Genomic DNA, 27,576 nt, shown 5'->3' on the forward strand with positions numbered 1-27,576 from the left:
GTTTTTTCAAGATGAAGTAGTTCCAGTGATGTCTGAGGCTTAGGAAAAGAAAATCAGGTAGCAGATGGAAAAATACTTGCATGTGCTTATACTTGAAGTTAAAATCAGAAAGGAAATAATATGTTCTCCCCACACCTAAGCCTCATTACCTAATAAAAAATAAGGAAAATCCATCTGCCACTAATGGGAGGCTGAGCCAGACTCCGAATAGTTGTTTGTAAGTTAGATGAAATGGCAGATGAAATTAGTGAGTGCAATGTCTCTACAGCAGCACAGATGTGTATGAAATGCCTGGCTCTGCCAGGCTTACGTAGCACTTCTGTGTGCTCCAAGGAGAGGAACGCAGGTTTGTTAGTACCTATCTGAGTTTCATGTTGGTTTTATGGATTATCTGATTTGTGTCCAGATCTGTCATCAGCATGCATTTATTTGACTGTAGTTGACCAAAATATGAATGTTAACAAGGAATACCCTTCAAAAATGTTGACCACAGCTATGGTATGACAATTTAAAGCTATTTTTAAAGGCGTGTGCAGAAGTAGTTGTGCTCCCTTGTAGCCCATCCTACTGCAGCTCTCAAGTTCATCCACCAGCTGGGCAAGAAAAGTACTAGAGGCTTTGATCTACTCCAGGTCTGCTGCAGGCATGACAGAAGAGCACCCTCTTTCATCAATGCCCTGAAGCAACAGCAATTTGATGTGGAAGTTTTCTTCCAGATGACAAATGACTGAATAAAGCAGTGGGATTTGGCAGTGGAATGATTTTTAAGTAATTGGGAGCATCAGAACATGTTTAATAATATTCAGTTTTGCGGGTTGTATATAATGTGAAAACCTGACAAATTTCAAGTTGCCATGACAGCTTTGTCACAGAAACTGTACACTTTCATATGGAAATGGTGACAGAAGTGATGTGTGAGTTTTAAGTAATCAGTAGATGAGATGGCATTGGGGACAGGGAAACAATTTGACAACCAAAAGGGAAAATGTTACAAAATGGAGGGAAAGAGAGAGATTTAGGATGCTGGAGAGGTTGTCAGCCTGGGGCCTCTGTACTGGAGGGACTGGTGGGAGAAGAAGCAGCTAGCAAGGGCCCAGAAGCAGAGGTTATGGATGGACATTAATAGTTCTCAGTGGGAGGACATAGAAGAAGGCTTAAAAGCTGTTCAGAATGCAAGTAGTAAGACATCCAGTCAAGAAGCATTAAATGGCTTCTAGGAGCATTGTGTGCCAGGCCAATTCACGTGAACAGGCTCCTGCACATTATGCAGCACATAACTCAGCCCCATGATTACATGCAGGATGTAGAGAAGCCCAGCATGGAGATGGGGAGGGAGGGAGGGAGGAAAGCATTTGGGTCCATAAACCACAAGAGACTGAAACCAGGCAAAATAATTAGCATGAATTAGGAGGGAGGAAATAGGAGTGCTCAGTGGTTCACCCTACTGAGGAGGAAGGTGGGCCCAAGGACTCATCACCATGCCTGTGGCAGTGCCAGATACTCTGCATGGCTGCAGACACTGTGGAAATGCATCCAGGCTGTGTTGTACAGGTTATGTGCTCCACAGGTAGCAGCAGAAAGGCACCTGGAGTTTGAAAAGCCCTGGATACTTTGTATTCCCAGAGGGGTGGTGCCTGGACACGGTACTGTAAGGTGCTGGAGAGTGCATTTGTGGCATGTGAAGAGGTCCCAAAGGCATCTTCTGGAGGCAGGGTGATGCCTGGGCTCCAAGGGTTGAAGAAGCAAGAACAAGGTAACCTTGGGTGCAGAGCATGTCCAACATGTGGCATAAGCCTGCTGACATGGCTGCTGGGGGTTTTGTTAAGCAATCAAACAAGTAACGCAAAGTAGACAAAGTAGACCTTTTGCTATTGCTGTCCTGGAGGCTGCAGGTCAGCAGAAGTGAGTTCTGCTCACTTCATCTCTAGGATGTGACAAGTTAATGAGCAGATAGCTAAGCAGTTGATAGCCTAAAAAGACTACATCTCCACAGAGATACAGATTTGCTAGGAAATTCTGCTTGGTTAGAGCTACTCCATACGTGCTCAGAGTATCTACTGTGTGCAGTCATTTTGTGAGCTTTTTCTAATTAAATGACATTATAATATTGATGGTCATTCTCATGTACAAAGCTGAAGGCTTAGAAGAAAACTTGAAGAAATGCATGGAAAGCAGAGATCTTGAATCCACTGAAAGGATTTGGACGTTCCAAAACACTGAGCATTATTACAAGAGCTTGTTGGACAGTTATGAAGAAACAGGAATGAATATTAACAAGGTTTCAGTGGACTGAGGTACAGACAGAAAGTGGATCATAGTGGCAGGGATGAAGAAAGGACGACTCAGGAGGAAGATTTGGAAAATTAGGTGAAGGCTGATGCAAACTGCAAGGATTTTTAATTAACAAAAAAGAACAGAAAAAGTAGTGAAATAAGAGATTTAAAGAAAGGAGGTATAAAGAAGGGCTGGGATGTTAAGGAGGTATCAGTTACAGAGGGAATCCCTGGGACTCATCCCAGAGGATTTTGCTCCTGCTGTCAGCTTGTAGTTTTGGATTACTTTACCTAATCAATTAAAATGCTACCCATAGCTCCTTTTGCAGTGAACTTTATTCCAAAAACTGTCTTTCCTGCTCTTCAAATAGCAACCTGCAGGCTTGCCAAAGCATAGTTTCTTTTCACAGGCCAAGTTCACCCAAGTTTGTCCTCCAGTTGCAGCTGGCTGTTTTACCTCCAAAGAAGCTCAGCAGGGTAGTATCCACTTACTATGCCTCAGCACCCTTCTGTCCTTAAATGCAGCATCCACTCTCTAGTGCATCAGGACAGTGTTACAGAAAACACTGCTGGGAGGGTATTTGGAGAGAAATTTACATAGAGAGTCTTTATCAGCCTTGGGTCTCCTCCATGCTGTCTGCCTCACATGTTCCAAGGGGAAAGAGTGCCTCAAGATAACCTCTTTGCTCCTCTGGGAGAGGCAGAAACTGCTTTGTGAGTCCTTGGTGGTTCACCCATTAATGGAAAAAACATGAAAAACATGACCTGGTCAGTCAAAAATCTGACCAGAGCTCAGTAATTTCTGTTTGAAGGAACCAAGGGAAATATAACAATCCAGGGTATGGTTTTTTTACCCTGACAGCATGGACTGAGCTTCTTTTCCTGGGTTTATGGCACTGAGAAATAAATTTCAGGCCACTCCTAATTTCTATTTAATGCTATTTGTGTGAAGACTCTCTCTGGAGTCTTGTATAAGCTTAACAGATGGAGCCAGGGCAGAGATTCATACTGTGATGCTTATTTATTAATACAGCTTTTCCTGAGATAGAGAAAAAATATGTTTTTGTAGGAAACCTTTTCCCCTTTCCTGGAATGGAAAAAGAATGACATCTGGACATCTCCTATTCAGCTGTTATTGGGATACATATTTTCTCCAGATATGTATTTCTGAACCTCATGACGATCTGGTTGCTTAGAAGTAGCGCCAGTAGCCAGTTTCTTTTTCCCACAGAAAGCAGTTTTAATAAAACAGCAGTTTTGTTCTATGTCAGTGCCCTGTTTCTTTTTTGATCTCGAGAAACTATTGCCCTTCTTTATCTATCCAAAAAAATATAGAAAAACACAGAAGAGTAAAAAATTTGTTGGAGTAATTTTTGCTCAATGGGTGCAAATTTGACTTTGTTGTCTGCGAGAAAAGGATTTGAAGTAGTAGGAGGAAGATTTAGATAGGCAAGTGATTCAATTTCGATGCTTATTTCTTAATGCCTTTTTAAGAGAGGCAGAAAAAAGGAACATTGCTGCAAGAGCCACTGTGAACTCACCCTTCCACTCATCAGTGTCTGCGAACAAGATGGAAATGTCCTCTTTGGCTCTTTTTTTCCCCAGGCAACCAACCCTCCTCCTTCTTACTGGTATTTTGCATCAGTGAGGTTTAAAATAAGACAGAAGGGTAAAGGCCCAGAGTCAGGGGACTGATTCCCTACTGAAAGAGTAGGGAATATGGAAAGAAGGGCAACACAGAGGCTGCATTTACGGGTAAAATCAGATGAAAGGCAAACCTGGAAATTTTTGATATTTTGCTCCCCTTGGGACCTAATTTACCAGCTTGTACCACTGTAGAAAGAAAATGATTAATCAGGAGCATGGTATCTAACAGATCCCATGGAGCACAAATCCTGGGCTAATGACTAAACCAGTGATTTGACTTTGCAAAGATCAGCAACAACCATTTTATCAGCCCCCAATATTTCTGGCCTGAGGAATGGTAGAATTTTGGCATTCAAGGCCAGGTGTACTAGGAGGCTTTAGACACAGAACAGCCCTCACTGTCTAATGCATTGCATCCTCAGTTTAAACTGTGGGTGAACATGGCCCCGAATCTCCTCTTAAGCCTGCTGGAGTTCAGATCCTGATGCATAAAAACCCATAAAAAAAACACTTTTAGTGTTGGCAGATGACATTTATGCAGATGAATTGGCAGAAAACAAAGGTGCTGCAGTGTGGGAGCCCAGCTGGTTCTCTCTCACTGCAATTTATAACTGAGATAAATGGAAATCTTTTCATTGCTCTAAAAACTGGTGACCAGTTCTGCTCTGTTAGTTGTTTCAGCCAGACATTGTGTGTACACATGGAGCAGACTTCTTGTATTGGTGCTGATTTCAGATGCTACTTAAATGACCCTCTTGTCCCTTTCTGATTGTCCTTTTCCTTTGATTTTTTTTTACTGGGGAGAAGGGAAGGGGAATTGGGAACTGCACAATGGAGGAAATCCAGCAGCTTTTTCTCTTTCCTATCAATGCAATATTTCACAGGTGCATTTTTTCTCCTCTCAATGTGTTCAACAGCTAAGTCTCCAAAGTACAGAAATCAGAATCAGAAAACATTTTTGAAAAGCCAACTGTATGCAAAGAAATGCTGAGGTATTTCCTTGCTTTCAACTATGTAATGTTTTATTTCAAAGTGTGGCAAAGTGTTTTGAAGTCAGCAGTGATCTAGAAAATCTGTGAGGCTAATACAGGGCTGATGAGAGAATCAGAACAACATCCTGAATGCCAGGGAATCATGTAAGGGTCCATAGCTTTCTTTGCACCTCCAAAGATGCCAGGCAGGGTAGTGCTGATCTCAGTGGCCTCTCTCTGTGTTCCTCTGTGAGACAGCTAAAGCACAAGTCTTGAACTCTCAGCTGAGTAAAGTGTCATTTGGACAATCTCAGATCAAGCCTCCACTAGTCTGTGCAGCTGGAGATTTGCTTCTGTCTGTCTCAAACTGTGCCCTTTCCAGGTATTAGTTAAGGTGATCCTGGACCCGTTAGACTGGTGAGAGGTATATCTTCAGGTTTTAAACAAAATGCTCTTGACCCTATCAGCAGGATAGCCCTTACTCTCAGTTATTCAAGGCTCTGCAGAAAAACAGCATAACTCAGAGGTGGGAGAGACATGCATAATGCAAATAATAAATGATTTAGGCCAAAAGAACAGATCTGGGGTGCTAATCTTTGAAGAACATATAAGAAGATCTCTGTTGAGACCACAGGAAGGTTGAAAGAGCAGCAGGCTTGCTGAGGCCTGACCTAGCCCTGCGTCAGATCTCTCCAGGACACTGCCACAGCTGCAGGCAGCTGGGGAGAACTGGTGGATGCACCATCCTAGAAATACACCTGATAGTCTAGAACAATCTATGAGGACAATGGCCATTGCTAAGGGATGTAGTGAGGAAAAGCCTATAGGATACCGATTATTTTTCCTCCTCTCCTACACTGCAGCATCTCATTGCAATTGCTTATCCTATAGAAAAATGTTATAACCCTATGGATGTGCAGCATCCAGAAACCTGATGGTATTGATGACAAACAGAATCCATGTAGAAACAAGTGGCTTTGAGTAGAGGCACAATACCTGTCTCATGCCTACACTCAGCAATGTAGATTTTGTCTGAAAGCCTGGCATTCTTCCATGCTCAGCAGCCCTTAATTATTTTAGAATAATTTTCTCCTCTTTTCTGGGATATGAATATAAATGACATTTCTTGCTTCAGGGCATTGGGAAATGCTCCAAGTAGATTCAACACACAAATCCACTCTAAACAGTATATCTGCCAGAGCTCTCTCATGGAAGTTGCTCTTGGTTGCACCTTTTCCCTGTTATATTTTAGGAGGTTTGACAGAGGAGGAGTGTGTGCCCTTAGCAAGATGAGGACCATGCTGCAAAGCAGACTAGCAATTAATGTAGCAGCACTCTTGCAAGATTTCCATTGACATCCAAGAACCATCACAAAAGATGGTTCCCTAGATGTTCTTTTATCATCTTTTTGGGGGAAAAAACCCTAATGCCTTTATTAGATTATAACAAGTATTGGTTTTGTTTTCTATCAACACAAATCTAAAGATGAACTCAAAAGCTACAGAAGACTTTTAAGGACCTCCGTAATTATTTCCATCAATTTGAAAAACAAGCCAGCAAATAAAATAGTGTTGAGGCCAAAAAAATGAGGAAAGTTGGGAGAAATAGAACTTACTTTACTGCATATTCTGTGAATATCCTTTACAAGGAAAAAAAAGGAGAGAAAATAAAGTAGCAACTCACCTGTTCAATGCATATTGTTAAAATTGCTGTATTTTACTCTTTCAGACCCTTTGACAGGCAATTATTTTATTTACTTTCACAGCTGATTTCCTTACCTAAATTATCTTTTGGGCTTTTCAATGTAACAGCAAGATAAAAATATCCCAATATTCAAAATTGTTGCAGAGCATGATTATACCTGTCAGATGACATATAAATGAAAAGCCTCTAAACCTTCGCTTCTTCAACTTAGACTTTTTGTTGAGCTGAAGGTGGCATTATTGGCTGGATAATTGCCCAGCATCAAATACAAGTTATTATATGAGCAGCAGACCTAATGAAGCCTGCTTTACCGCAATGTTTGTGCCTTTTATTCCTTAATACTCTTATGCACGAAAACTTCTTTGTAAAATGCTTCCCACAGCAGAGGCTGAGTATGTTGTATTCTGCAGTTTCTTTAGCCCACCGCTTTTCTCCAAACTTATAGGACTCCAGACACGTATGAAGGGAATCCTACTATTATTCAAATGTGATTAAAGCAGGTCAATGACCTACAAAATCATTGGGGTTGCAAGAAAACACTAGGCAGAGGTTCATACCCAGACATTATGCCTAGACTATCAGAGTCCTTATCAAATCAGCACTACTGTTGGTGCAATGTAGTTTCCTGAAAGGAAGAGCTAAGGAAGGAGGTGAGGATGGGGCCGGGGAAGGTGACCACCACGGGGGGCGGCTGGATCAAGGCCGAGGAGTCGGGGCACTGGCGGGCACACAGCTCGTTGCAGCTCTCAGCGATGGGCTGGGGCACAGCCACGCTGGTTTTGGGGGTGCACAGCTCGTAGCTGCTCCTGGGAGGACACACATCGTAGCAGGACATCTTGGCGTGACAGAGACGAGGGTGAAAGGGAATTCAGAAAACAGGGGTTAGAAGAGTCATGGGGATCTCCAGATTCAGCAGTGTGCTGCTCCCACACCTGCCACAGACTCTGACTGGCCACAGCCACACAACCTTGCCCACACTGCCCCAGCAATGGCTCTGTGCCCAGCAGCACCCTTAAAGCCCTGATCCCTAAGCCCCCAGATCTCACAAGCCCTGCCCAAGTCCCTGTGCCCAGCCTGGCTCCATCTGTCCCGGCCAAGGGGCTCCTTCCTTGCTCTCCCAAGGAGGCTGAGCTGGGCCTGGCCATTCCAGGCTGGTGCCAGCACATCCGCTCCCCCTGGCATCTCTGGTGGCCAGGGAGGGCCCTGGGCAGCCCCTGGACCAGGAGGCAGAGCCCTGCAGGACCCACCTGGCCTTGGGCTGAGCAGAGTGAGGCCGCAGCAGTGGATGCAGCCCTGGGCCAGGACAGCGCTTTTATGGGTGGCTGCAGAGGTGGGGCAGGAGCTGCCCATGCTGGGTGCACATGTGTGGGACAAGGCCCGGCCTCAGCCCTGCTGCCACAGGGCCCTTCTGCTGACTCCTGGCTTTCCTGGCCAGCCTCAAGCTACACCATCAGCTCCTGCAATTATCCAGCTGGGATGCTGCCAGTGCCACTTCGTGGGCCACAGCAGCTCCAGGAGGTGCCTGGCGTGTGCCACCGGCTGTCTCTGAAGGGCAGAGGGCAGAGCTGAACCAACACCTAAAGAAACGCACATCCTATGTGCCCCTGCCTGCTCAACAGCATCCACACTGGCCAGCGCTGCAGAGCTGGACTCCATCTGGTCCCCAAGCACTGCCAGGGAGCTCTGTGACACAGGGAACACAGGGTCCCCATGCCAGGCTTGACATACAGGACTCAAGAATCAGAAACCCTCGAAAAAGCGCAACTCTACTCAGGGATATTTCGTGCCCTACCGAAGGCCACGAAGCCCTCAGATGTGCCCATGCAGCCAAATTCCTGGGTGCCATCCCAGCAATCAAGTATCTGATGTGGCAGGAAGGACAAGATGGCTTGGGCATCAGGAGGTGCTGGGGTGTGACCAGGGGGATGCTGACTCAGGGAGGGGCAGGGGCTGCAATACCCTGGTGTCAGCAGCAGCAGCAGTAGCAGGGAGTGTCCACTGTCCAGATTGGCCTGGCTGGAGCTGAGCAATGCTGGGGCTGCTATAAAAGCCCCGCCTGGGCCACACTGGGACAAGCACTCACCTGGCCACCTTCTCCTCCTCAGGGACAAGGGTAAGTGTGTGAGCCCTTCTGCTCTCAGCTCCCTGCTCCAGCCCCGGCCCCTGTGGCTTGGGTGCTGCCTCTGCTGCTTTCCTGCCATGGCTGCCCTCTCTTGCAGAGCACCCTCGCATCTCTCACCAAGATGTCCTGCTACGACGTGTGCACCCCCAAAACCAGCGTGGCTGTGCCCCAGCCCATCGCTGAGAGCTGCAACGAGCTGTGTGCCCGCCAGTGCCCCGACTCCTCGGCCTTGATCCAGCCGCCCCCCGTGGTGGTCACCTTCCCCGGCCCCATCCTCACCTCCTTCCCCCAGCAAGCCGTGGTGGGCTCCTCCGGAGCACCGGCCTTTGGCGGCTCCCTGGGGCTGGGCGGCCTCTACGGCGCCGGCGCCACCCAGGCCTCGGCTGGCCTCTGCACCTTTGGCAGAGCCTGCGCTGCTCCCGCCTACAGCCCTTGCGCCCTGCCCCGCTACAGCAAGAAGCTCTGGGACACCTGCGGGCCCTGCTAGAGCCACCACAGCCCAGCCCAAACGCGTGCGGCCGCCTCAGCCCAGCATGGAGAAGTTGAGCTCTGCACAAGCTGCCCTGGCCTCCTGCAGCCCGTGACACCTGGCCTATCTGGGGCTTGTCCACCATCCCTTTCCTGTCCTCTCCTGCCCTTCCTGGTACAATAAAGTTTTCCTGCATCCAATTTCTGTCTCTTTGCCTCCTTTTTCCAAGTCATGAGGGCTCCCAGGGATCAGGGATTTGCAGGAATGGGAGGGGAAATGCTGGCTCTGGGAGAGCTGATAATGGAAGTGGAAGGCAACCATACATCGGAAGAGGGTAGGTGACAATGTAGATTAAAGTGGAGAAGAAAATGAAATCAATGGAGAAGGGGGAGGATATGAAGAAGACCTTTGGGAATGTGTTGGTGATGTAGAAGGAGCAGGAGCTATAAATACTGTCTGAAGACAGACAGACCCCATTGCTTGCAGGCCATGAGACCAGGAGCTCTTACACACCTCCAGCAGTTCTGCCAATGGCTTTGGCCCCAGAGCATGGAGCCCTCCAGGGGCAAAGGCTGCCACAGCCTCAGTCCTTCTGTGCCACCATGGCTCTGCTAAAGGACCAGGGACAGAAATCAGAGAGAGACTTCCCCCTCTCTATGCCCTGTACATTGACCACTTTCATTGTCACCAAGTTATTCCCTTTCCATTTCTGTGTCTTTGTGTTTCGTCTTTATAGCTCTATTCTCTTTGTTTCTCATCTTCTCCTTCTTCTTCTCCTTATTTTCCTTCATCTTCTCTTTTTCACAGGTGTGTAGCTAGGCTGAAAGGATAATGCAGGAGGGAATCTTCCCCAGTGAATTGCAGCTCTATTGATTGCCAAGGAGTGGAAACACCTGTATTTGGCCAATCAGTTTGGGAGAAATAAAGGAGTGGGTTAAAGGATGGCTAGTTACAGGCTCTTGCAGTTGGAGCATGAGAACAAGGGTCTGCTGGAGTAAGAGAAGGAGTCTGTTGGCTGTGCTGTGTGCAGGTGAGGGACACGCAGTCGTGCAAGGGGCAGATATGGTGAGAAGATGATTTGTGAGGGACAGTCAGGGTTAGGCAGCCAGGAAAGGGACAGCTTGTGTTTAGCCTGTCATGCAGAGTGAAAGGCAGACTCAGTGCTATGTGGAGCTGCTCTAAGAGAAAGCATCAGTACTTTGTGAAGGTGCCTATAAGAAAAGGCATCAGAGTTATCTGAGAGAGGTCTATGAAAGGAGGTGTGAGAGTTACAAAAAAAGAAGTTCATTAAGAGAAGAAGACATGTAGAGTTTGCTGCTAAAGTACTGGTGGTGATGCCAGTGATAGGGCTGGTGGTGATACCACGCGTCTGTCTCAACATAAGAATTGCAACTTTATTGCTCTCCTTCCTCTTCTTATCCTCATTGTCTTCAGTCTTCTCCTTGTGCTACTCATTCAGATTCTCCTTTTCCTTTTCTTTCTTGTTCTCCTTCTACCCAATCCCTTCCCAACATCCTCTATCTTTTGTTTAAATTTCAATTTTGATTTCTTTTGTATCTTCACATATACCTCCACTCTACAATTCCCACTTCTGTTATATTTTCTGTTTTCCCTTCAATTTTCCATTGCCCCTGGACATCCCTGCATCACCATTTCCCCTCCCATTCCTGCAAATCCCTGATCCCTGGGAGCCCTCATGACTTGGAAAAAGGAGGCAAAGAGACAGGAATTGGATGCAGGAAAACTTTATTGTACCAGGAAGGGCAGGAGAGGACAGGAGAGGGATGGTGGACAAGCCCAAGGGAGGCCAAGTGTCATGGGCTGCAGGAGGCCAGGGCAGCTTGTGCAGAGCTCAACTTCTCCATGCTGGGCTGAGGCGGCCGCACGCGTTTGGGCTGGGCTGTGGTGGCTCTAGCAGGGCCCGCAGGTGTCCCAGAGCTTCTTGCTGTAGCGGGGCAGGGCGCAAGGGCTGTAGGCGGGAGCAGCGCAGGCTCTGCCAAAGGTGCAGAGGCCAGCCGAGGTCTGGGTGGCGCCGGCGCCGTAGAGGCCGCCCAGCCCCAGGGAGCCGCCAAAGGCCGGTGCTCCGGAGGAGCCCACCACGGCTTGCTGGGGGAAGGAGGTGAGGATGGGGCCGGGGAAGGTGACCACCACGGGGGGCGGCTGGATCAAGGCCGAGGAGTCGGGGCACTGGCGGGCACACAGCTCGTTGCAGCTCTCAGCGATGGGCTGGGGCACAGCCACGCTGGTTTTGGGGGTGCACATGTCGTAGCAGGACATCTTGGTGAGAGATGCGAGGGTGCTCTGCAAGAGAGGGCAGCCATGGCAGGAGAGCAGCAGAGGCAGCACCCAAGCCACAGGGGCCGGGGCTGGAGCAGGGAGCTGTGAGCAGAAGGACTCACACACTTACCCTTGTCCCTGAGGAGGAGAAGGTGGCCAGGTGAGTGCTTGTCCCAGTGTGGCCCAGGCAGGGCTTTTATAGCAGCCCCAGCATTGCTCAGCTCCAGCCAGGCCAACCTGGACAGTGGACACTCCCTGGTACTGCTGCTGCTGACACCAGGGGTATTGCAGCCCCTACCCCTCCCTGAGTCAGCATCCCCCTGGTCCCACCCCAGCACATCCTGCTGCCCAAGCCATCTTGTGCTTCCTGCCACATCAGACACTTGATAGCAGGGATGGCTCCCCGGAATGGGCTCCAGGAACATGTAGCAGAAGCTGGAGTTTCTGGGACAGGAGTGCTGGAAGCCATCAAGGAGGTGACCTGTTCACCACAGAACATCCCACCAGGACCAGATCCCATCTGCCTGTATTCAATGCCCTGGAAACTCTTTTATAGTGGTGACAAAGATCCCTTGTGTGCTTCCTGATCTCCACGTGGAACAAGCAGCAGAGATATATACTGAGCCCAGGCTGATTTCAGCCCTGCCCAACCCCTTTGGACCATTAAAGGCCTTTCTGAAGACCATTCCTGGGTGCCATCCTGGCTATCAAGTATCTGAGGTGGCAGGAAGCAGAAAATGGCTTGAGCAGGAGGAGATGCTGGGGCGGGACCAGGGGGATGCTGACTCAGGGAGGGGCAGGGGCCAGACACCCTGGTGTCAGCAGCAGCAGCAGCAGTAGCAGGGAGTGTCCACTGTCCAGATTGGCCTGGCTGGAGCTGAGCAATGCTGGGGCTGCTATAAAAGCCCTGCCTGGCCCACACTGGGTCAAGCACTCGCCTGGCCACATTCTCCTCCTCAGGGACAAGGGTAAGTGTGTGAGCCCTTCTGCTCACAGCTCCCTGCTCCAGCCCCGGCCCCTGTGGCTTGGGTGCTGCCTCTGCTGCTCTCCTGCCATGGCTGCCCTCTCTTGCAGAGCACCCTCGCATCTCTCACCAAGATGTCCTGCTACGACGTGTGCACCCCCAAAACCAGCGTGGCTGTGCCCCAGCCCATCGCTGAGAGCTGCAACGAGCTGTGTGCCCGCCAGTGCCCCGACTCCTCGGCCTTGATCCAGCCGCCCCCCGTGGTGGTCACCTTCCCCGGCCCCATCCTCACCTCCTTCCCCCAGCAAGCCGTGGTGGGCTCCTCCGGAGCACCGGCCTTTGGCGGCTCCCTGGGGCTGGGCGGCCTCTACGGCGCCGGCGCCACCCAGGCCTCGGCTGGCCTCTGCACCTTTGGCAGAGCCTGCGCTGCTCCCGCCTACAGCCCTTGCGCCCTGCCCCGCTACAGCAAGAAGCTCTGGGACACCTGCGGGCCCTGCTAGAGCCACCACAGCCCAGCCCAAACGCGTGCGGCCGCCTCAGCCCAGCATGGAGAAGTTGAGCTCTGCACAAGCTGCCCTGGCCTCCTGCAGCCCATGACACCCGACCTGCCTTGGACTTGTCCACCATCCCTCTCCTGGCCTTTCCTGCCTTCCTGGTGCAGTAAAGTTTTCCTGCATCTAATTCCTGTCTCTTTGCCTTATTTTCCCTACTTATGGACACCCCTGGCATGGGGGAGTTTCAGGAGTGGGAGGGGAAATGATGATGCAGGGATGTCCAGGGATAATGAAAAATTGAAGGAGAAAGCAAAAATAAAAAAAAGGAGGGATTCGAGAATGGAGGTTTATGTAGAGATCAAAATGAAATAAAATGGAAATTGAAACATAAAACAGAGCGTGTTGGTGTCTTAGGGTGGATTTATGATGCCTGTATTCCAAAATTTAATCCTAGCTTGGTACCATATACATCCCTCATGTGGCAAAAATTTGTACGACTTGGGCTACAAGAATATACTTCTGCTTTAGCAATAATGAAGCGGGATAACAGAGAGGAGACTGAGCTTGATATGGCAAGCAAGCTCTAATCATCTGCATATGCCGTGCATGGCCCAACACATGCTGGAATATCTGCTGTAGAGGCAGAGGCCATTTAGCGATTGAACACTTTGCCATGACTGTCAGAGAACCCATCTGCAATAGCACTCCTGAATGTGGAAGAGTGACAAGTGTCAATTGCCACCTCGACAGTGCACCGCCGGCAGTACCGGACAAATGGAGATGCTGTGATCGCATCCACAATATGATTTGTGAGCTGGAGAGCCAAGGGGTGGTCAGCAAAACCCACTCACCCTTCAACAGTTCCATCTGGCCTGTGCACAAATCTGATGGGGAATGGAGATTGACTGTGGACTATCGTGCCTTGAATGAAGTGACTCCTCCGCTGAGCGCTGCCGTGCCGGACATGCTGGAGCTGCAGTACGAGCTGGAGTCCAAGCCAGCAAGGTGATATGCCACCATTGACATTGCCAATGCATTTTTCTCCATTCCTCTGGCAGCAGAGTGCAGGCCTCAGTTTGCTTTCACCTGGAGGGGCGTGCAGTACACCTGAACCCCACTGCCCAAGGGGTGAAAACACAGCCCCACCATCTGCCACGGACTGATCCAGACTGTACAGGAAAGGGTGGGGCTCCAGAATATTTACAGTACATTGATGACATCATTGTGTGGGGGAACACAGCAGCAGAAGTATACAAGAAGGAGAGAAAATTATCCAGAGTCTCCTGAAAGCTGGTTTTGTCATCAAAGAAAAGCAAAGCCAAAGGAACTGCCCAAAAGATCTAATTCCTAGGAGTGAAGGGCAAGGCGGACGGCGCCAGATTCACACTGAGGTCATCAGTAAGATCACTGCAATGTCTGCACCAACCAGCAATAAGGAAACACCAGCTTTCCTAGGTGCCATAAGCTTTTGGAGAATGCACATCCCTGCATACAGCCAGATTGTGAGCCCTCCCTACCTGGTCACCCGCAGGAAGAACAATTTCCACTGGGACACTGAGCAGCAGAAAGCCTTCACCCAGATCAAACAGGAGATAACTCATCCTGTAGCCCTTGGCCCAGTCAGGATGGGACCAGATGTGAAGAATGTGTTCTACTCTGCAGCCAGGAACCATGGTGTGTCCTGGATCTTTTGGCAGAAGGTGCCTGGTGAGACTCATGGTCAACCATTGGGATTTGGGAGTCAAAGTTCCAAAGGGTCTGAAGCCAAATACATTCCCACAGAGAAGGAAATATTGGCCACCTATGTAAGATTTCAAGCTGCCTCAGAGGTGATTGGCACAGAAACACAACATCTCCTGGCACCTTGACTGCCAGTGCTCGGGTGGATTTTCAAAGCAGAGGTTCCCTTTACCCACCAGCCCACCTATGCCACATGGAGGAAGTGGATTGCCCTCATCATGCAGCGCGCCCGTTTTGGAAAATTGAATTGCCCTGGGATTTTGGCAATAATTACAAATTTGCCAAAAGGTGAAAACTTTGGTCTTACTGATGAATAAGTGAGCTGGGCTCAAGAAGCTCTAACATACAACCAACTGCCAGCAGATGAAACACGCTATGCTCTTTTCACCAACGGTTCCTGCTGCATCGTGGGGATGAACCAGAAGTGGAAATCAGCCGTATGGAGCCCCACATGACAGGTTGCACAAGCTACCGAATGAGAAGATGGAACAAGTCAACTTGCTGAACTCAAAGCTGTTCAGCTGGCTCTGGACATTGCTGAAAGAGAGAAGTGGCCAAAGCTCTACCTTTACACTGATTCATGGATGGTAGCCAATGCTCTGTGGGGTTGTCTGGAAAGGTGGAAAAAGGCCAACTGGCAGTGCAGGGGACAACAAATCTGGACTGCTGATGAATGGAAAGGCATTGCCACTCAGGTAGAGAAGCTGTCTGTGAAACTTCGTCATGTGGATGCCCATGTCCCCAAGACTCAGGTTAATGAAGAATACAGACACACTGAGCAGGTAGATCAGGCTGCACAGATAGAGGTGTCAAAGATAGATTTAGATTGGCAACACAAGGGAGAATTGTTCTTTGCCCAATGAGCCCATGACGCCCCAGGTCATCAGGGCACAGATGCCACCTATAAGAGGGCACAAAACGGAGGGGTGGATCTAACCATGGCCAGAATTTCTTAGGTTACCAATGACTGTGAGATGTGTGCTACCATCAAGCAAGCCAAGTGGGTGAAGCCCATCTGGTATGGAGGGCGGTGGTCCAAATATAAGTATGGGGAGACCTGGCAGATTGATTACATCACACTGCCTGAAATCCACCAAGGCAAGCTCTATGTGCTGACCATGGTGGAAGCCACCACCAGGTGGTTGGAGACCTACCCTGTGCCTCACGCCACTCTCTGTAACACCATCTTGGGCCTAGAAAAGCAAGTCTTTAGAGGCATGGTATTCCTCAGAGAATTTAATCAGATAACAGGTCTTGTTTCAAGAACAGCTTTATAACCACCTGCGCTGGAGAACACGGCAATGATTGGGTGTACCATATTCCCTACCATGCTCCAGCGGCTGGGAAATTGGAGAGGTGCAATAGATTGTTAAAAACCACCTTGAAAGCATTGAGTGGGGGATCTTTCAAGAATTGGGAGTGGCATCTAGCAGTGGCCAACTGGTTGGTTGACACCCGAGGTTCCACCAACCGAGCAGGCCCGGTGCAGTCTCAGTCCTTGCATACAGTAGATGGAGATAAATTCCCAGTATTGCATGTCAGAGGTTTGTTAGGGAAGACAATTTGGATCAATTCTGCCTCAAATACAGACAAACCCATTCATGGGATTGTCTTTGCTGAGGGACCAGGTGGCACATGGTGGATAATGCAGAAAGATGGGACAACATGATGTGTACCTCAGGGAGATCTGATTTTTGGGTGAGAACCATATGTAAATACTACTATTGGATGTCACATTCATTGTCTGTATATAGCTGTTTTCTGTACATACATATATTTGTATGATGTATGTGTTTACAGAATTAGAATATATTTTAGATATAGTGGTAAGCTGACCATATGGAAATAAGGGGTGAAATGGCTTGGGGTGACTTTATGATGCTTGTATCCTCAAATTGTTCGTTTGTGTTCAATATTGAGTTCTGCAGCTTTAAGACTGCTTCCAGGAGTGAAGCAGGAAGAGAAAGAAGTGCAGAGTTTGTAGTCAGAGACTGCACTTGCTTCCCCACATTCTTCACATGGATTGTGTTGTCTGCAGTGGACAGCAGGAATGACTTCTTTTTTTTTTAGTTAGTTATGCTGGCTAGCTGAGGCAAAGGAGACCCCTGGACACTGGTTTTTTTCCCTTTCTAATGGAATTGATTGAACCTGCTCTGGACTGAAAACCCCAAAGGAGCACTGGGAGATACCACCTGTGTCCTACTGGGGCCTGGCCTAGGCCATGGCATTTCTCAGCACCGAAAGGACTCAAAACAGACTGAGGAAGCTGGGCTGCGACCCACAACAAGGACTCAGTTCTGAGTTTGTCATCTCTTTCAGAGCAGCGAGAAGTTTTGCCATTTGCTACTGTTCAATTTTGTGCTGGGAAGCGCTTTGTCTCTTAAATAAACAGTTTTTTGCACTTTTCTCTGAGGAAGCATTTTCCCCAAACCAGAGAAGGGCCCCCATTTGGAGCTTTCCTCCCAAATTTGCCCTAAACTAGGGCAATTGGGAAGGGGTTGGGGGAGAAGTAGAAGGAGTATGAAGAGAAGCAGAAGGAAAAGGCTAAAGAGAATGAAGATAAGAAGGGAAAGGAGAATTAGATGAAGAAGGACAACATGAAGGAGAAGAAGGTGATGGAGTAGATGAGAAACAAAGAGAATGAGAGCTATAAAGAAGAAAAAGAAAAAGAAAAAGACAAAGACATAGGGAAAGGGAAAGACTTGATGACAATAAAATTTGTAAATGTACACGGCATAGAGAGGGAGAAGTCCCTCTCTGATTTTGGTCTCTTCCCCTTTAGCAGAGCCATGGTGTCACAGAGGGCCTGGAGCTGTGGCAGCCTTTGCTCATGGAGTGCTCCCAGCTCTGGAGTCAACCCCACTGCCAGCACTGCTGCACAGGTGTAAGAGCTCCTGGTCTCATTGCATAGAAATACTGAGATCTGTCTGTCTTCAGACAGAGTGCTTGGAGCCTCCTTGTCGATCTCCCTCTTCATAACCGACCCATTCCCAAATCTCTCCTTCATATCCTCCCATTTCACCTTTGATTCTGTTTTATCCTCCACTTTAACCTATGCTATCCCCTTCAAACTTCTCTTCAACCATTCCCTTCCACTTCCATTTAGAGTTCTCGCAGAAGCACAAATTCGCCTCTCACTCTTGCAACTCCCCCATCCCAGCAGCCCTCATGACTTGGAAAAAGGAGGCAAAGAGACAGAAATTGGATGCAAGAAAACTTTATTGTACCAGGAAGGGCAGGAGAGGACAGGAGAGGGATGGTGGGAAGGCCCCAGGCAGGCCGGGTGTCATGGGCTGCAGGAGGCCAGGGCAGCTTGTGCAGAGCTCAACTTCTCCATGCTGGGCTGAGGCGGCCGCACGCGTTTGGGCTGGGCTGTGGTGGCTCTAGCAGGGCCCGCAGGTGTCCCAGAGCTTCTTGCTGTAGCGGGGCAGGGCGCAAGGGCTGTAGGCGGGAGCAGCGCAGGCTCTGCCAAAGGTGCAGAGGCCAGCCGAGGTCTGGGTGGCGCCGGCGCCGTAGAGGCCGCCCAGCCCCAGGGAGCCGCCAAAGGCCGGTGCTCCGGAGGAGCCCACCACGGCTTGCTGGGGGAAGGAGGTGAGGATGGGGCCGGGGAAGGTGACCACCACGGGGGGCGGCTGGATCAAGGCCGAGGAGTCGGGGCACTGGCGGGCACACAGCTCGTTGCAGCTCTCAGCGATGGGCTGGGGCACAGCCACGCTGGTTTTGGGGGTGCACACGTCGTAGCAGGACATCTTGGTGAGAGATGCGAGGGTGCTCTGCAAGAGAGGGCAGCCATGGCAGGAGAGCAGCAGAGGCAGCACCCAAGCCACAGGAGCCGGGGCTGGAGCAGGGAGCTGTGAGCAGAAGGGCTCACACACTTACCCTTGTCCCTGAGGAGGAGAAGGTGGCCAGGTGAGTGCTTGTCCCAGTGTGGCCCAGGCAGGGCTTTTATAGCAGCCCCAGCATTGCTCAGCTCCATCCAGGCCAATCTGGACAGTGGACACTCCCTGCTGCTGCTGCTGCTGACACCAGGGTATTGCAGCCCCTGCCCCTCCCTGAGTCAGCATCCCCCTGGTCACGCCCCTGCACCTCCTGCTGCCCAAGCCATCTTGTCCTTCCTGCCACATCAGATACTTGATTGCTGGGATGGCACCCAGGAATTTGGCTGCATGGGCACATCTGAGGGCTTCGTGGCCTTCGGTAGAGCATGAAATATCCCTGAGTAGAGTTCCGCTTTTTGGAGGGTTTCTGATTCTTGAGCCCTGTATGTCAAGCCTGGCATGGGGACCCTGTGTTCCCTGTGTCACAGAGATCCCTGGCAGTGCCTGGGGACCAGATGGAGTCCAGCTCTGCAGCACTGGCCAGTGCTGGATGGTGTTGAGGTGCAGGGGCACATAGGATGTGCGTTTCTTTAGGTGTTGGTTCAGCTCTGCCCTCTGCCCTTCAGGGACGGCCGGTGGCACACGCCAGGCACTTCCTGGAGCTGCTGTGGCCCACGAAGTGGCACTGGCAGCATCCCAGCTGGATAATTGCAGGAGCTGATGGTGCAGCTTGAGGCTGGCCAGGAAATCCAGGAGTCAGCAGAAGGGCCCTGTGGCAGCAGGGCTGAGGCCGGGCCTTGTCCCGCACACGTGCACCCAGCATGGGCAGCTCCTGCCCCACCTCTGCAGCCACCCATAAAAGCGCTGTCCTGGCCCAGGGCTGCATCCACTGCTGCGGCCTCACTCTGCTCAGCCCAAGGCCAGGTGGGTCCTGCAGGGCTCTGCCTCCTGGCCCAGGGGCTGCTCAGGGCCCTCCCTTGCCGCCAGAGATGCCAGGGGGAGGGGATGTGCTGGCACCAGCCTGGCATGGCCAGGCCCACCTCACCCTCCATGGGAGAGCAAGGAAGGAGCCCCTTGGCCGGGACAGATGGAGCCAGGCTGGGCACAGGGACTTGGGCAGGGCTTGTGAGATCTGGGGGCTTAGGGATCAGGGCTTTAAGGGTGCTGCTGGGCACAGAGCCATTGCTGGGCAGTGTGGGCAAGGTTGTGTGGCTGTGGCCAGTCAGAGTCTGTGGCAGGTGTGGGAGCAGTACACTGCTGAATCTGGAGATCCCCATGACTCTTCTAACCCCTGTTTTTCTGAATTCCCTTTCAGCCTCATCTCTGTCACACCAAGATGTCCTGCTACGATGTGTGCACCCCCAAAACCAGCGTGGCTGTGCCCCAGCCCATCGCTGAGAGCTGCAACGAGCTGTGTGCCCGCCAGTGCCCCGACTCCTCGGCCTTGATCCAGCCGCCCCCCGTGGTGGTCACCTTCCCCGGCCCCATCCTCACCTCCTTCCCCCAGCAAGCCGTGGTGGGCTCCTCCGGAGCACCGGCCTTGGCGGCTCCCTGGGGCTGGGCGGCCTCTACGGCGCCGGCGCCACCCAGGCCTCGGCTGGCCTCTGCACCTTTGGCAGAGCCTGCGCTGCTCCCGCCTACAGCCCTTGCGCCCTGCCCCGCTACAGCAAGAAGCTCTGGGACACCTGCGGGCCCTGCTAGAGCCACCACAGCCCAGCCCAAACGCGTGCGGCCACCTCAGCCCAGCATGGAGAAGTTGAGCTCTGCACAAGCTGCCCTGGCCTCCTGCAGCCCGTGACACCCGGCCTGTCTGGGGCTTTTCCACCATCCCTCTCCTGTCCTCTCCTGCCTGTCTTGGTACAATAAAATTTCCTGCATCCAATTCCTGTCTCTTTGCCTGTTTTTCCAAAATTATGATCATCCCAAGGATAGGGCATTGCAAGAGTGAGAGGCAAAATGGTGATGCAAATTTGGCCAGGGGCAATGGAAAATTGAAGGAGTAAGTGGAAATAAAAAGAGATCTAATCAAGAATAGAGGTTTATGTTGAGATGAAAATGGAATCAAAGGAAAATTGAATTAAAAATCAGAGAATTTTGGTGTCTTGCGGTGAAGGATTTGTAATTTGAATCCTAACTTGGTACCGTGTACATCCTTGATGTGCCAGAAGCTTTTATGACTTGGCCCAATAGAATACACTTCTGCTTTAGAAAGTATGTAGTGGCATGACATAGAGGAGTCCGTGCTTGATATGGCAAAGAAGCTTTGGGCATCTGCAGATGTTTTGCATGGCCCAAGACATGCTGGAATATCTGCTGTAGAGGCAGAGGGCATTTAGGAATTGAACACTTTGCCGGAACTCTCAGAGAACCCATCTGCAATAGCACTTCTGAAGGTGGAAGAGTGACAAATGTCAATTGCCACCTCGACAGTGCACTGCCGGCAGTACTGGACAAATGGAGATGCTGTGATCCCATCCACAATATGATTTGTGAGCTGGAGAGCCAAGGGGTGGTCAGCAAAACCCACTCACGCTTCAACAAATCCATCTGGCCTGTGCACAAATCTGATGGAGAATGGAGTTTGACTGTGGACTATCGTGCCTTGAATGAAGTGACTCCACTGCTGAGTGCTGCTGTGCTGAACATGCTGGAACTCCAGTATGAGCTGGAGTCCAAGGCAGCAAGGTGATATGCCACCATTGACATTGCCAATGCATTTTTCTCCATTCCTCTGGCAGCAGGGTGTAGGCCTCAGTTTGCTTTCACCTGGAGGGACCCACAGTGCACCTGATACCCAGTGTATCAAAGGGTGGAAACACAGCCCCACCATCTGCCATGGACTGACCCAGACTGCACCACAAAAGGGCGAGGCTCCAGAACATCTGCAGTACATCGATGATATCATTCTGTAGGGGAATGCAGCAGCATAAGTATACAAGAAAGGAGAGATAATTATCCAGAGTCTCCTGAGAGCTGGTTTTGTCATCAAAGAAAAGCAAAGCCAAAGGAACTGCCAAAAAGATCCCGTTCCTAGGAGTAAAGTGGCAAGGCAGATGGCACCAGGTCGCCACTGAGGTCATCAATGAAATCACCGCAATGTCTCCACCAACAAGCAAGAAGGAAACACAAGCTTTCCTAGGTGCCATAGGCTTTTGGAGAATGCACATCCCTGCATACAGCCAGATTGTGAGTCCACTCTACCTGTTCACCCACAAGAAGAATGATTTCCACTGGGGCCCTGAACAACAGTAAGCCTTCACCTAGATCAAACACGAAATAGCCCATGCGGTAGCCCTTGGCCCAGTCAGAATGGGACCAGAGGTAAAGAATATGCTCTACTCTGCAGCCAGGAACCATGGTGTGTCTTGGAGCTTTTGGCAGAAGGTGCCTGGTGAGACTTATGGTCAATCATTGGGATTTTGGAGTCAAAGTTATAGAGGGTCTGAAGCCAACTATACTCCCACAGAGAAGGAAATATTGGCCGCCTATTAAAGATTTCAAGCTGCCTCAGAGGTGATTGGCACAGAAACACAATTCTCCTGGCACCTTGACTGCCAGTGCTGGGGTGGATTTTCAAAGCAGACCACGCCACCTATGCCACATGGAGGAACTGGATTGCCCTCATCACGCAGAGGGCCCGTTTTGGAAAACTGAATTGCCCTGGGATTTTGGCAATAATTACAAATTGGCCCAAAGGTGAAAACTTTGGTCTTACTGAGGTAGAAGTGAGCTGGGCTCAAGAAGCTCTAACATACAACCAACTGCCAGCAGATGAAACACGCTATGCTCTTTTCACCAACGGTTCCTGCTGCATCGTGGGGATGAACCAGAAGTGGAAATCAGCCGTATGGAGCCCCACATGACAGATTGCACAAGGTACCGAATGAGAAGGTGGAACAAGTCAACTTGCTGAACTCAAAGCTGTTCAGCTGGCCCTGGACATTGCTGAAAGAGAGAAGTGGCCAAAGCTCTACCTATATACTGATACATGGATGGTAGCCAATGCTCTGTGGGATTGGCTGTAAAGATGGAAAAAGGCCAACTGGCAGTGCAGGGGACAACAAATCTGGGCTGCTGATGAATGGAAAGGCATTGCCACTCAGGTAGAGAAGCTGTCTGTGAAACTTCGTCATGTGGATGCCCATGTCCCCAAGACTCAGGTTAATGAAGAATACAGACACAATGAGCAGGTAGATCAGGCTGCACAGATAGAGGTGTCAAAGATAGATTTAGATTGGCAACACAAGGGAGAATTGTTCCTGCCCTATAGGCCCAGGACGCCCCAGGTCATCAGGGCAGAGATGCCACCTATAAGCGGGAATGAGCCTTTCTCAGGCTATCCATGACTTTGAGATGTGTGCAGCCATCATGCAAGCCAAGTGGGTGAAGCCCATCTGGTATGGGGGCGCGGTGGTCCAAATATAAGTATGGGGAGACCTGGCAGATTGACTATATCACACTGCCTCAAATCCACCAAGGCCAGCGCTATGTGCTGACCATGGTGGAAGCCACCACCTCATGGTGGGTGACCTACCCTATGCCTCACGCCACTGCCTGTAACACCATCTATGGCCTAGAAAAGTAAGTCCTTTGGAGGCATTGTACCCCTGAGAGAATTGAGTCAGTCAACGGGTCTCGTTTCAAGAACAGCCGTTTAACCACCTCGGCTAGAGAATACAGCAATGACTGGGTGTACCATATTCCCTACCATGCACCAGCTGCAGGGAAATTGGAGAGGTACAATGGGCTGTTAAAAACAACCTTGAAAACACTGAGTGGGGGATCTTTCAAGAATTGGGGGTGGCATCTAGCAGAGGCCAACTGGTTAGTTGACACCCGAGGTTCCACCAACCGAGCAGGCCCGGTGCAGTCTCAGTCCTTGCATACAGTAGATGGAGATAAATTCCCAGTGTTGCATGTCAGAGGTTTGTTAGGGAAGACAGTTTGGATCAATTCTGCCTCAAATACAGACAAACCCATTCATGGGATTGTCTTTGCTGAGGGATCAGGTGGCACATGGTTGATAATGCAGAAAGATGGGACAACATGATGTGTACCTCAGGGAGATCTGATTGTTGGGTGAGAACCATATGTAAATATTACTATTGGATGTCGCTGTCATTGTCTGTATATAGCTGTTTTCTGTACATACATATATTTGTATGATGTATGTGTTTACAGAATTAGAATATATTTTAGATATAGTGGTAAGCTGACCATATGGAAATAAAGGGTGAAATGGCTTGGGGTGACTTTATGATGCTTGTATCCCCAAACCGTCCGTTTGTGTTCAATATTGAGTTCTGCAGCTTTAAGACTGCTTCCAGGAGTGAAGCAGGAAGAGAAAGAAGTGCAGAGTTTGTTATCAGAGACTGCACTTGCTTCCCCGCATTCTTCACACAGATTGTGTTGTCTGCAGTGGACAGCAGGAGTGACTTCTTTTTTTTTTAGTTAGTTATGCTGGCTAGCTGAGGCAAAGGACATCCCTGGACACTGTTTTTTTTCCCTTTCTAATGGAATTGATTGAACCTGCTCTGGACTGAAAACCCCAAAGGAGCACTGGGAGGTCACACTTGTGTCCTACTGGGGCCTGGCCTAGGCCATGGCATTTCTCAGCACCGAAAGGACTCAAAACAGACTGAGGAAGCTGGGCTGCGACCCACAACAAGGACTCAGTTCTGAGTTTGTCATCTCTTTCAGAGCAGCGAGAAGTTTTGCCATTTGCTACTGTTCAATTTTGTGCTGGGAAGCGCTTTGTCTCTTAAATAAACAGTTTTTTCCACTTTTCTCTGAGGAAGCATTTTCCCCAAACCAGAGAAGGGCCCCCATTTGGAGCTTTCCTCCCAAATTTGCCCTAAACTAGGGCAATTGGGAAGGGGTTGAGGGAGAAGGAGAAGGAGCATGAAGAGAAGCAGAAGGAAAAGTCTAAGAAGAATGAAGATAAGAAGGGGAAGGAGAATGAGAAGGAGAAGGAAAATATGAAGAAGGAGATAGAGAAGATGAGAAACAAAGAGAATGAGAGCTATAAAGAAGAAAGACAAAGACGGGAAAGGGAAAGGGAAAGGGAAAGGGAAAGGGAAAGGGAAAGGGAAAGGGAAAGGGAAAGGGAAAGGGAAAGGGAAAGGGAAAGAGAAAAGGGAAAGGGAAAGACTTGATGCAAATAAAATTTGTCAATGTACAGGGCATAGAGAGGGAAAAGTCCCTCTCTGATTTTGGTCTCTTCCCCTTTAGCAGAGCCATGGTGTCACAGAGGGCCTGGAGCTGTGGCAGCCTTTGCTCATGGAGTGCTCCCAACTCTGGAGTCAACCCCCCTGCCAGCACTGCTGCACAGGTGTAAGAGCTCCTGGTCTCATTGCATAGAAATACTGAGATCTGTCTGTCTTCAGACAGAGTGCTTGGAGCCTCCTTGTCGATCTCCTGCTTCGTCACCGACCCATTCCCAAATCTCTCCTTCATATCCTCCCATTTCACCTTTGATTCCATTTTCTTCACCACTTTAACCTACGCCATACCCTTCTATCTTCTCTATAACCATTCCCTGACACTTCCATTTTCCTTTGTCTCAGAAGCACAAATTCGCCTCTTACTCTTGCAACTCCCCCATCCCAGAAGCCCTCATGATTTAGGAAAAAGAGGCAAAGAGACAGGAATTGGATGCAGGAAAACTTTATTGTACCAGGAAGGGCAGGAGAGGCCAGGAGAGGAATGGTGGACAAGCCCCAGACAGGCCAAGTGTCACGGGCTGCAGGAGGCCAGGGCAGCTTGTGCAGAGCTCAACTTCTCCATGCTGGGCTGAGGCGGCCGCACGCGTTTGGGCTGGGCTGTGGTGGCTCTAGCAGGGCCCGCAGGTGTCCCAGAGCTTCTTGCTGTAGCGGGGCAGGGCGCAAGGGCTGTAGGCGGGAGCAGCGCAGGCTCTGCCAAAGGTGCAGAGGCCAGCCGAGGTCTGGGTGGCGCCGGCGCCGCAGAGGCCGCCCAGCCCCAGGGAGCCGCCAAAGGCCGGTGCTCCGGAGGAGCCCACCACGGCTTGCTGGGGGAAGGAGGTGAGGATGGGGCCGGGGAAGGTGACCACCACGGGGGGCGGCTGGATCAAGGCCGAGGAGTCGGGGCACTGGCGGGCACACAGCTCGTTGCAGCTCTCAGCGATGGGCTGGGGCACAGCCACGCTGGTTTTGGGGGTGCACAGCTCGTAGCAGGACATCTTGGTGAGAGATGCGAGGGTGCTCTGCAAGAGAGGGCAGCCATGGCAGGAGAGCAGCAGAGGCAGCACCCAAGCCACAGGGGCTGGGGCTGGAGCAGGGAGCTGTGAGCAGAAGGGCTCACACACTTACCCTTGTCCCTGAGGAGGAGAAGGTGGCCAGGTGAGTGCTTGACCCAGTGTGGCCCAGGCAGAGCTTTTATAGCAGCCCAAGCATTGCTCAGCTCCAGCCAGGCCAATCTGGACAGTGGACACTCCCTGCTGCTGCTGCTGCTGACACCAGGGCTGTGCAGCCACGGCCCCTCCCTGAGTCATCATACCCCTGGTGTCACTTCTGCACCTCCCGCTGCCCAAGCCATCTTGTGCTTCCAACCATCTCAGATACTTGATAGCCAGGATGGCTCCCTGGAATGGTTTCCAGGAATGCCTTTAATAGTCCAAATGGGTGTGGCAGAGCTGGAATCAGCCTAGGCTTGGTGAACGTCTCTGCCCCTTTTTCCATGTGTAGATCAGGAAGTACATAAGGGATCTTTGTCGCCAATTTAAAAGAGTTTTGTGGGCACTTAATGCAGGTACAGAGGATCTGATTCCCATAGGCTCTTCTGTGGTGAACAGGTCACCTCCATGCTGCAGAGTCCTAGCACTACTGCCTCTCATGCTGCAGCTCCTGCCAGATGTTACTGGAGCCTATTCTTGGGTGCCATCCTGGCTAACAATCATCTGATGTGGCAGGAAGGACAAGATGGATCGGGCAGCAGGATGTGCTGGAGTGACACCTGGGGGATGTTGACTCAGGGAGGGGCAGGGGCTGCAATACCCTGGTGTCAGCAGCAGTAGCAGCAGGGAGTGTCCACTGTGCAGATTGGCCTGGATGGAGCTGAGCAATGCTGGGGCTGCTATAAAAGCCCTGCCTGGGCCACACTGGGACAAGCACTCACCTGGCCACCTTCTCCTCCTCAGGGACAAGGGTAAGTGTGCGAGCCCTTCTGCTCTCAGCTCCCTGCTCCAGCCCCGGCCCCTGTGGCTTGGGTGCTGCCTCTGCTGCTCTCCTGCCATGGCTGCCCTCTCTTGCAGAGCACCCTCGCATCTCTCACCAAGATGTCCTGCTACGACGTGTGCACCCCCAAAACCAGCGTGGCTGTGCCCCAGCCCATCGCTGAGAGCTGCAACGAGCTGTGTGCCCGCCAGTGCCCCGACTCCTCGGCCTTGATCCAGCCGCCCCCCGTGGTGGTCACCTTCCCCGGCCCCATCCTCACCTCCTTCCCCCAGCAAGCCGTGGTGGGCTCCTCCGGAGCACCGGCCTTTGGCGGCTCCCTGGGGCTGGGCGGCCTCTACGGCGCCGGCGCCACCCAGACCTCGGCTGGCCTCTGCACCTTTGGCAGAGCCTGCGCTGCTCCCGCCTACAGCCCTTGCGCCCTGCCCCGCTACAGCAAGAAGCTCTGGGACACCTGCGGGCCCTGCTAGAGCCACCACAGCCCAGCCCAAACGCGTGCGGCCGCCTCAGCCCAGCATGGAGAAGTTGAGCTCTGCACAAGCTGCCCTGGCCTCCTGCAGCCCGTGACACCCGGCCTGTCTGGGGCTTTTCCACCATCCCTCTCCTGGCCTTTCCTGCCTTCCTGGTACAATAAAGTTTTCCTGCATCTAATTCCTGTCTCTTTGCCTTATTTTCCCTACTTATGAACACCCCTGGCATGGGGGAGTTTCAAGAGTGGGAGGGGAAATGGTGATGCAGGGATGTCCAGGGATAATGAAAAATTGAAGGAGAAAGCAAAAATAAAAAAAAAGGAGGGATTCGAGAATGGAGGTTTATGTTGAGATCAAAATGAAATAAAATGGAAATTGAAACATAAAACAGAGCATGTTGGTGTCTTAGGGTGGATTTATGATGCCTGTATTCCAAAA

General features: G+C 50.7%; 7 protein-coding genes across 7 annotated transcripts; 4 read left to right on the plus strand and 3 right to left on the minus strand.

Annotated features, from left to right (window-relative positions):
• The first annotated feature begins 8,156 nt into the window (after positions 1-8,156).
• Positions 8,157-9,384, plus strand: LOC130249469 (scale keratin-like). Its single transcript, XM_056484311.1, has 2 exons — positions 8,157-8,708; positions 8,815-9,384. Exon 2 carries the CDS (start codon positions 8,839-8,841, stop codon positions 9,202-9,204), a length of 366 nt encoding a protein of 121 aa, XP_056340286.1. The 5' UTR covers positions 8,157-8,708; positions 8,815-8,838; the 3' UTR covers positions 9,205-9,384.
• Positions 9,385-11,015: 1,631 nt separating this feature from the next.
• Positions 11,016-11,463, minus strand: LOC130249470 (scale keratin-like). Its single transcript, XM_056484312.1, has one exon. The coding sequence runs from the start codon at positions 11,461-11,463 to the stop codon at positions 11,098-11,100; it is 366 nt and encodes a 121-aa protein (XP_056340287.1). The 3' UTR covers positions 11,016-11,097.
• Positions 11,464-12,416: 953 nt separating this feature from the next.
• LOC130249471 (scale keratin-like) lies at positions 12,417-13,009 on the plus strand. The gene is made up of 2 exons (XM_056484313.1): positions 12,417-12,431; positions 12,538-13,009. Exon 2 carries the CDS (start codon positions 12,562-12,564, stop codon positions 12,925-12,927), a length of 366 nt encoding a protein of 121 aa, XP_056340288.1. The 5' UTR covers positions 12,417-12,431; positions 12,538-12,561; the 3' UTR covers positions 12,928-13,009.
• A 4,855-nt stretch (positions 13,010-17,864) lies between these two features.
• On the minus strand, positions 17,865-19,676 carry LOC130249473 (scale keratin-like). The gene is made up of 2 exons (XM_056484317.1): positions 18,541-19,676; positions 17,865-18,434 (listed from the first exon to the last, which is right to left on the minus strand). Exon 2 carries the CDS (start codon positions 18,408-18,410, stop codon positions 18,045-18,047), a length of 366 nt encoding a protein of 121 aa, XP_056340292.1. The 5' UTR covers positions 18,411-18,434; positions 18,541-19,676; the 3' UTR covers positions 17,865-18,044.
• On the plus strand, positions 19,097-20,359 carry LOC130249472 (uncharacterized). Its single transcript, XM_056484316.1, has 2 exons — positions 19,097-19,403; positions 19,795-20,359. The coding sequence occupies exons 1-2, from the start codon at positions 19,200-19,202 to the stop codon at positions 20,275-20,277; spliced, it is 687 nt and encodes a 228-aa protein (XP_056340291.1). The 5' UTR covers positions 19,097-19,199; the 3' UTR covers positions 20,278-20,359.
• Positions 20,360-25,131: 4,772 nt separating this feature from the next.
• LOC130249938 (scale keratin-like) lies at positions 25,132-26,636 on the minus strand. The gene is made up of 2 exons (XM_056485113.1): positions 25,808-26,636; positions 25,132-25,701 (listed from the first exon to the last, which is right to left on the minus strand). The coding sequence occupies exon 2, from the start codon at positions 25,675-25,677 to the stop codon at positions 25,312-25,314; it is 366 nt and encodes a 121-aa protein (XP_056341088.1). The 5' UTR covers positions 25,678-25,701; positions 25,808-26,636; the 3' UTR covers positions 25,132-25,311.
• LOC130249939 (scale keratin-like) lies at positions 26,601-27,246 on the plus strand. The gene is made up of 2 exons (XM_056485114.1): positions 26,601-26,642; positions 26,749-27,246. Exon 2 carries the CDS (start codon positions 26,773-26,775, stop codon positions 27,136-27,138), a length of 366 nt encoding a protein of 121 aa, XP_056341089.1. The 5' UTR covers positions 26,601-26,642; positions 26,749-26,772; the 3' UTR covers positions 27,139-27,246.
• Positions 27,247-27,576: the final 330 nt, after the last annotated feature.

The sequence above is a fragment of the Oenanthe melanoleuca genome, chromosome 2 (assembly GCF_029582105.1).
Source record: "Oenanthe melanoleuca isolate GR-GAL-2019-014 chromosome 2, OMel1.0, whole genome shotgun sequence".
Taxonomy (NCBI): Eukaryota; Metazoa; Chordata; class Aves; order Passeriformes; family Muscicapidae; genus Oenanthe; species Oenanthe melanoleuca.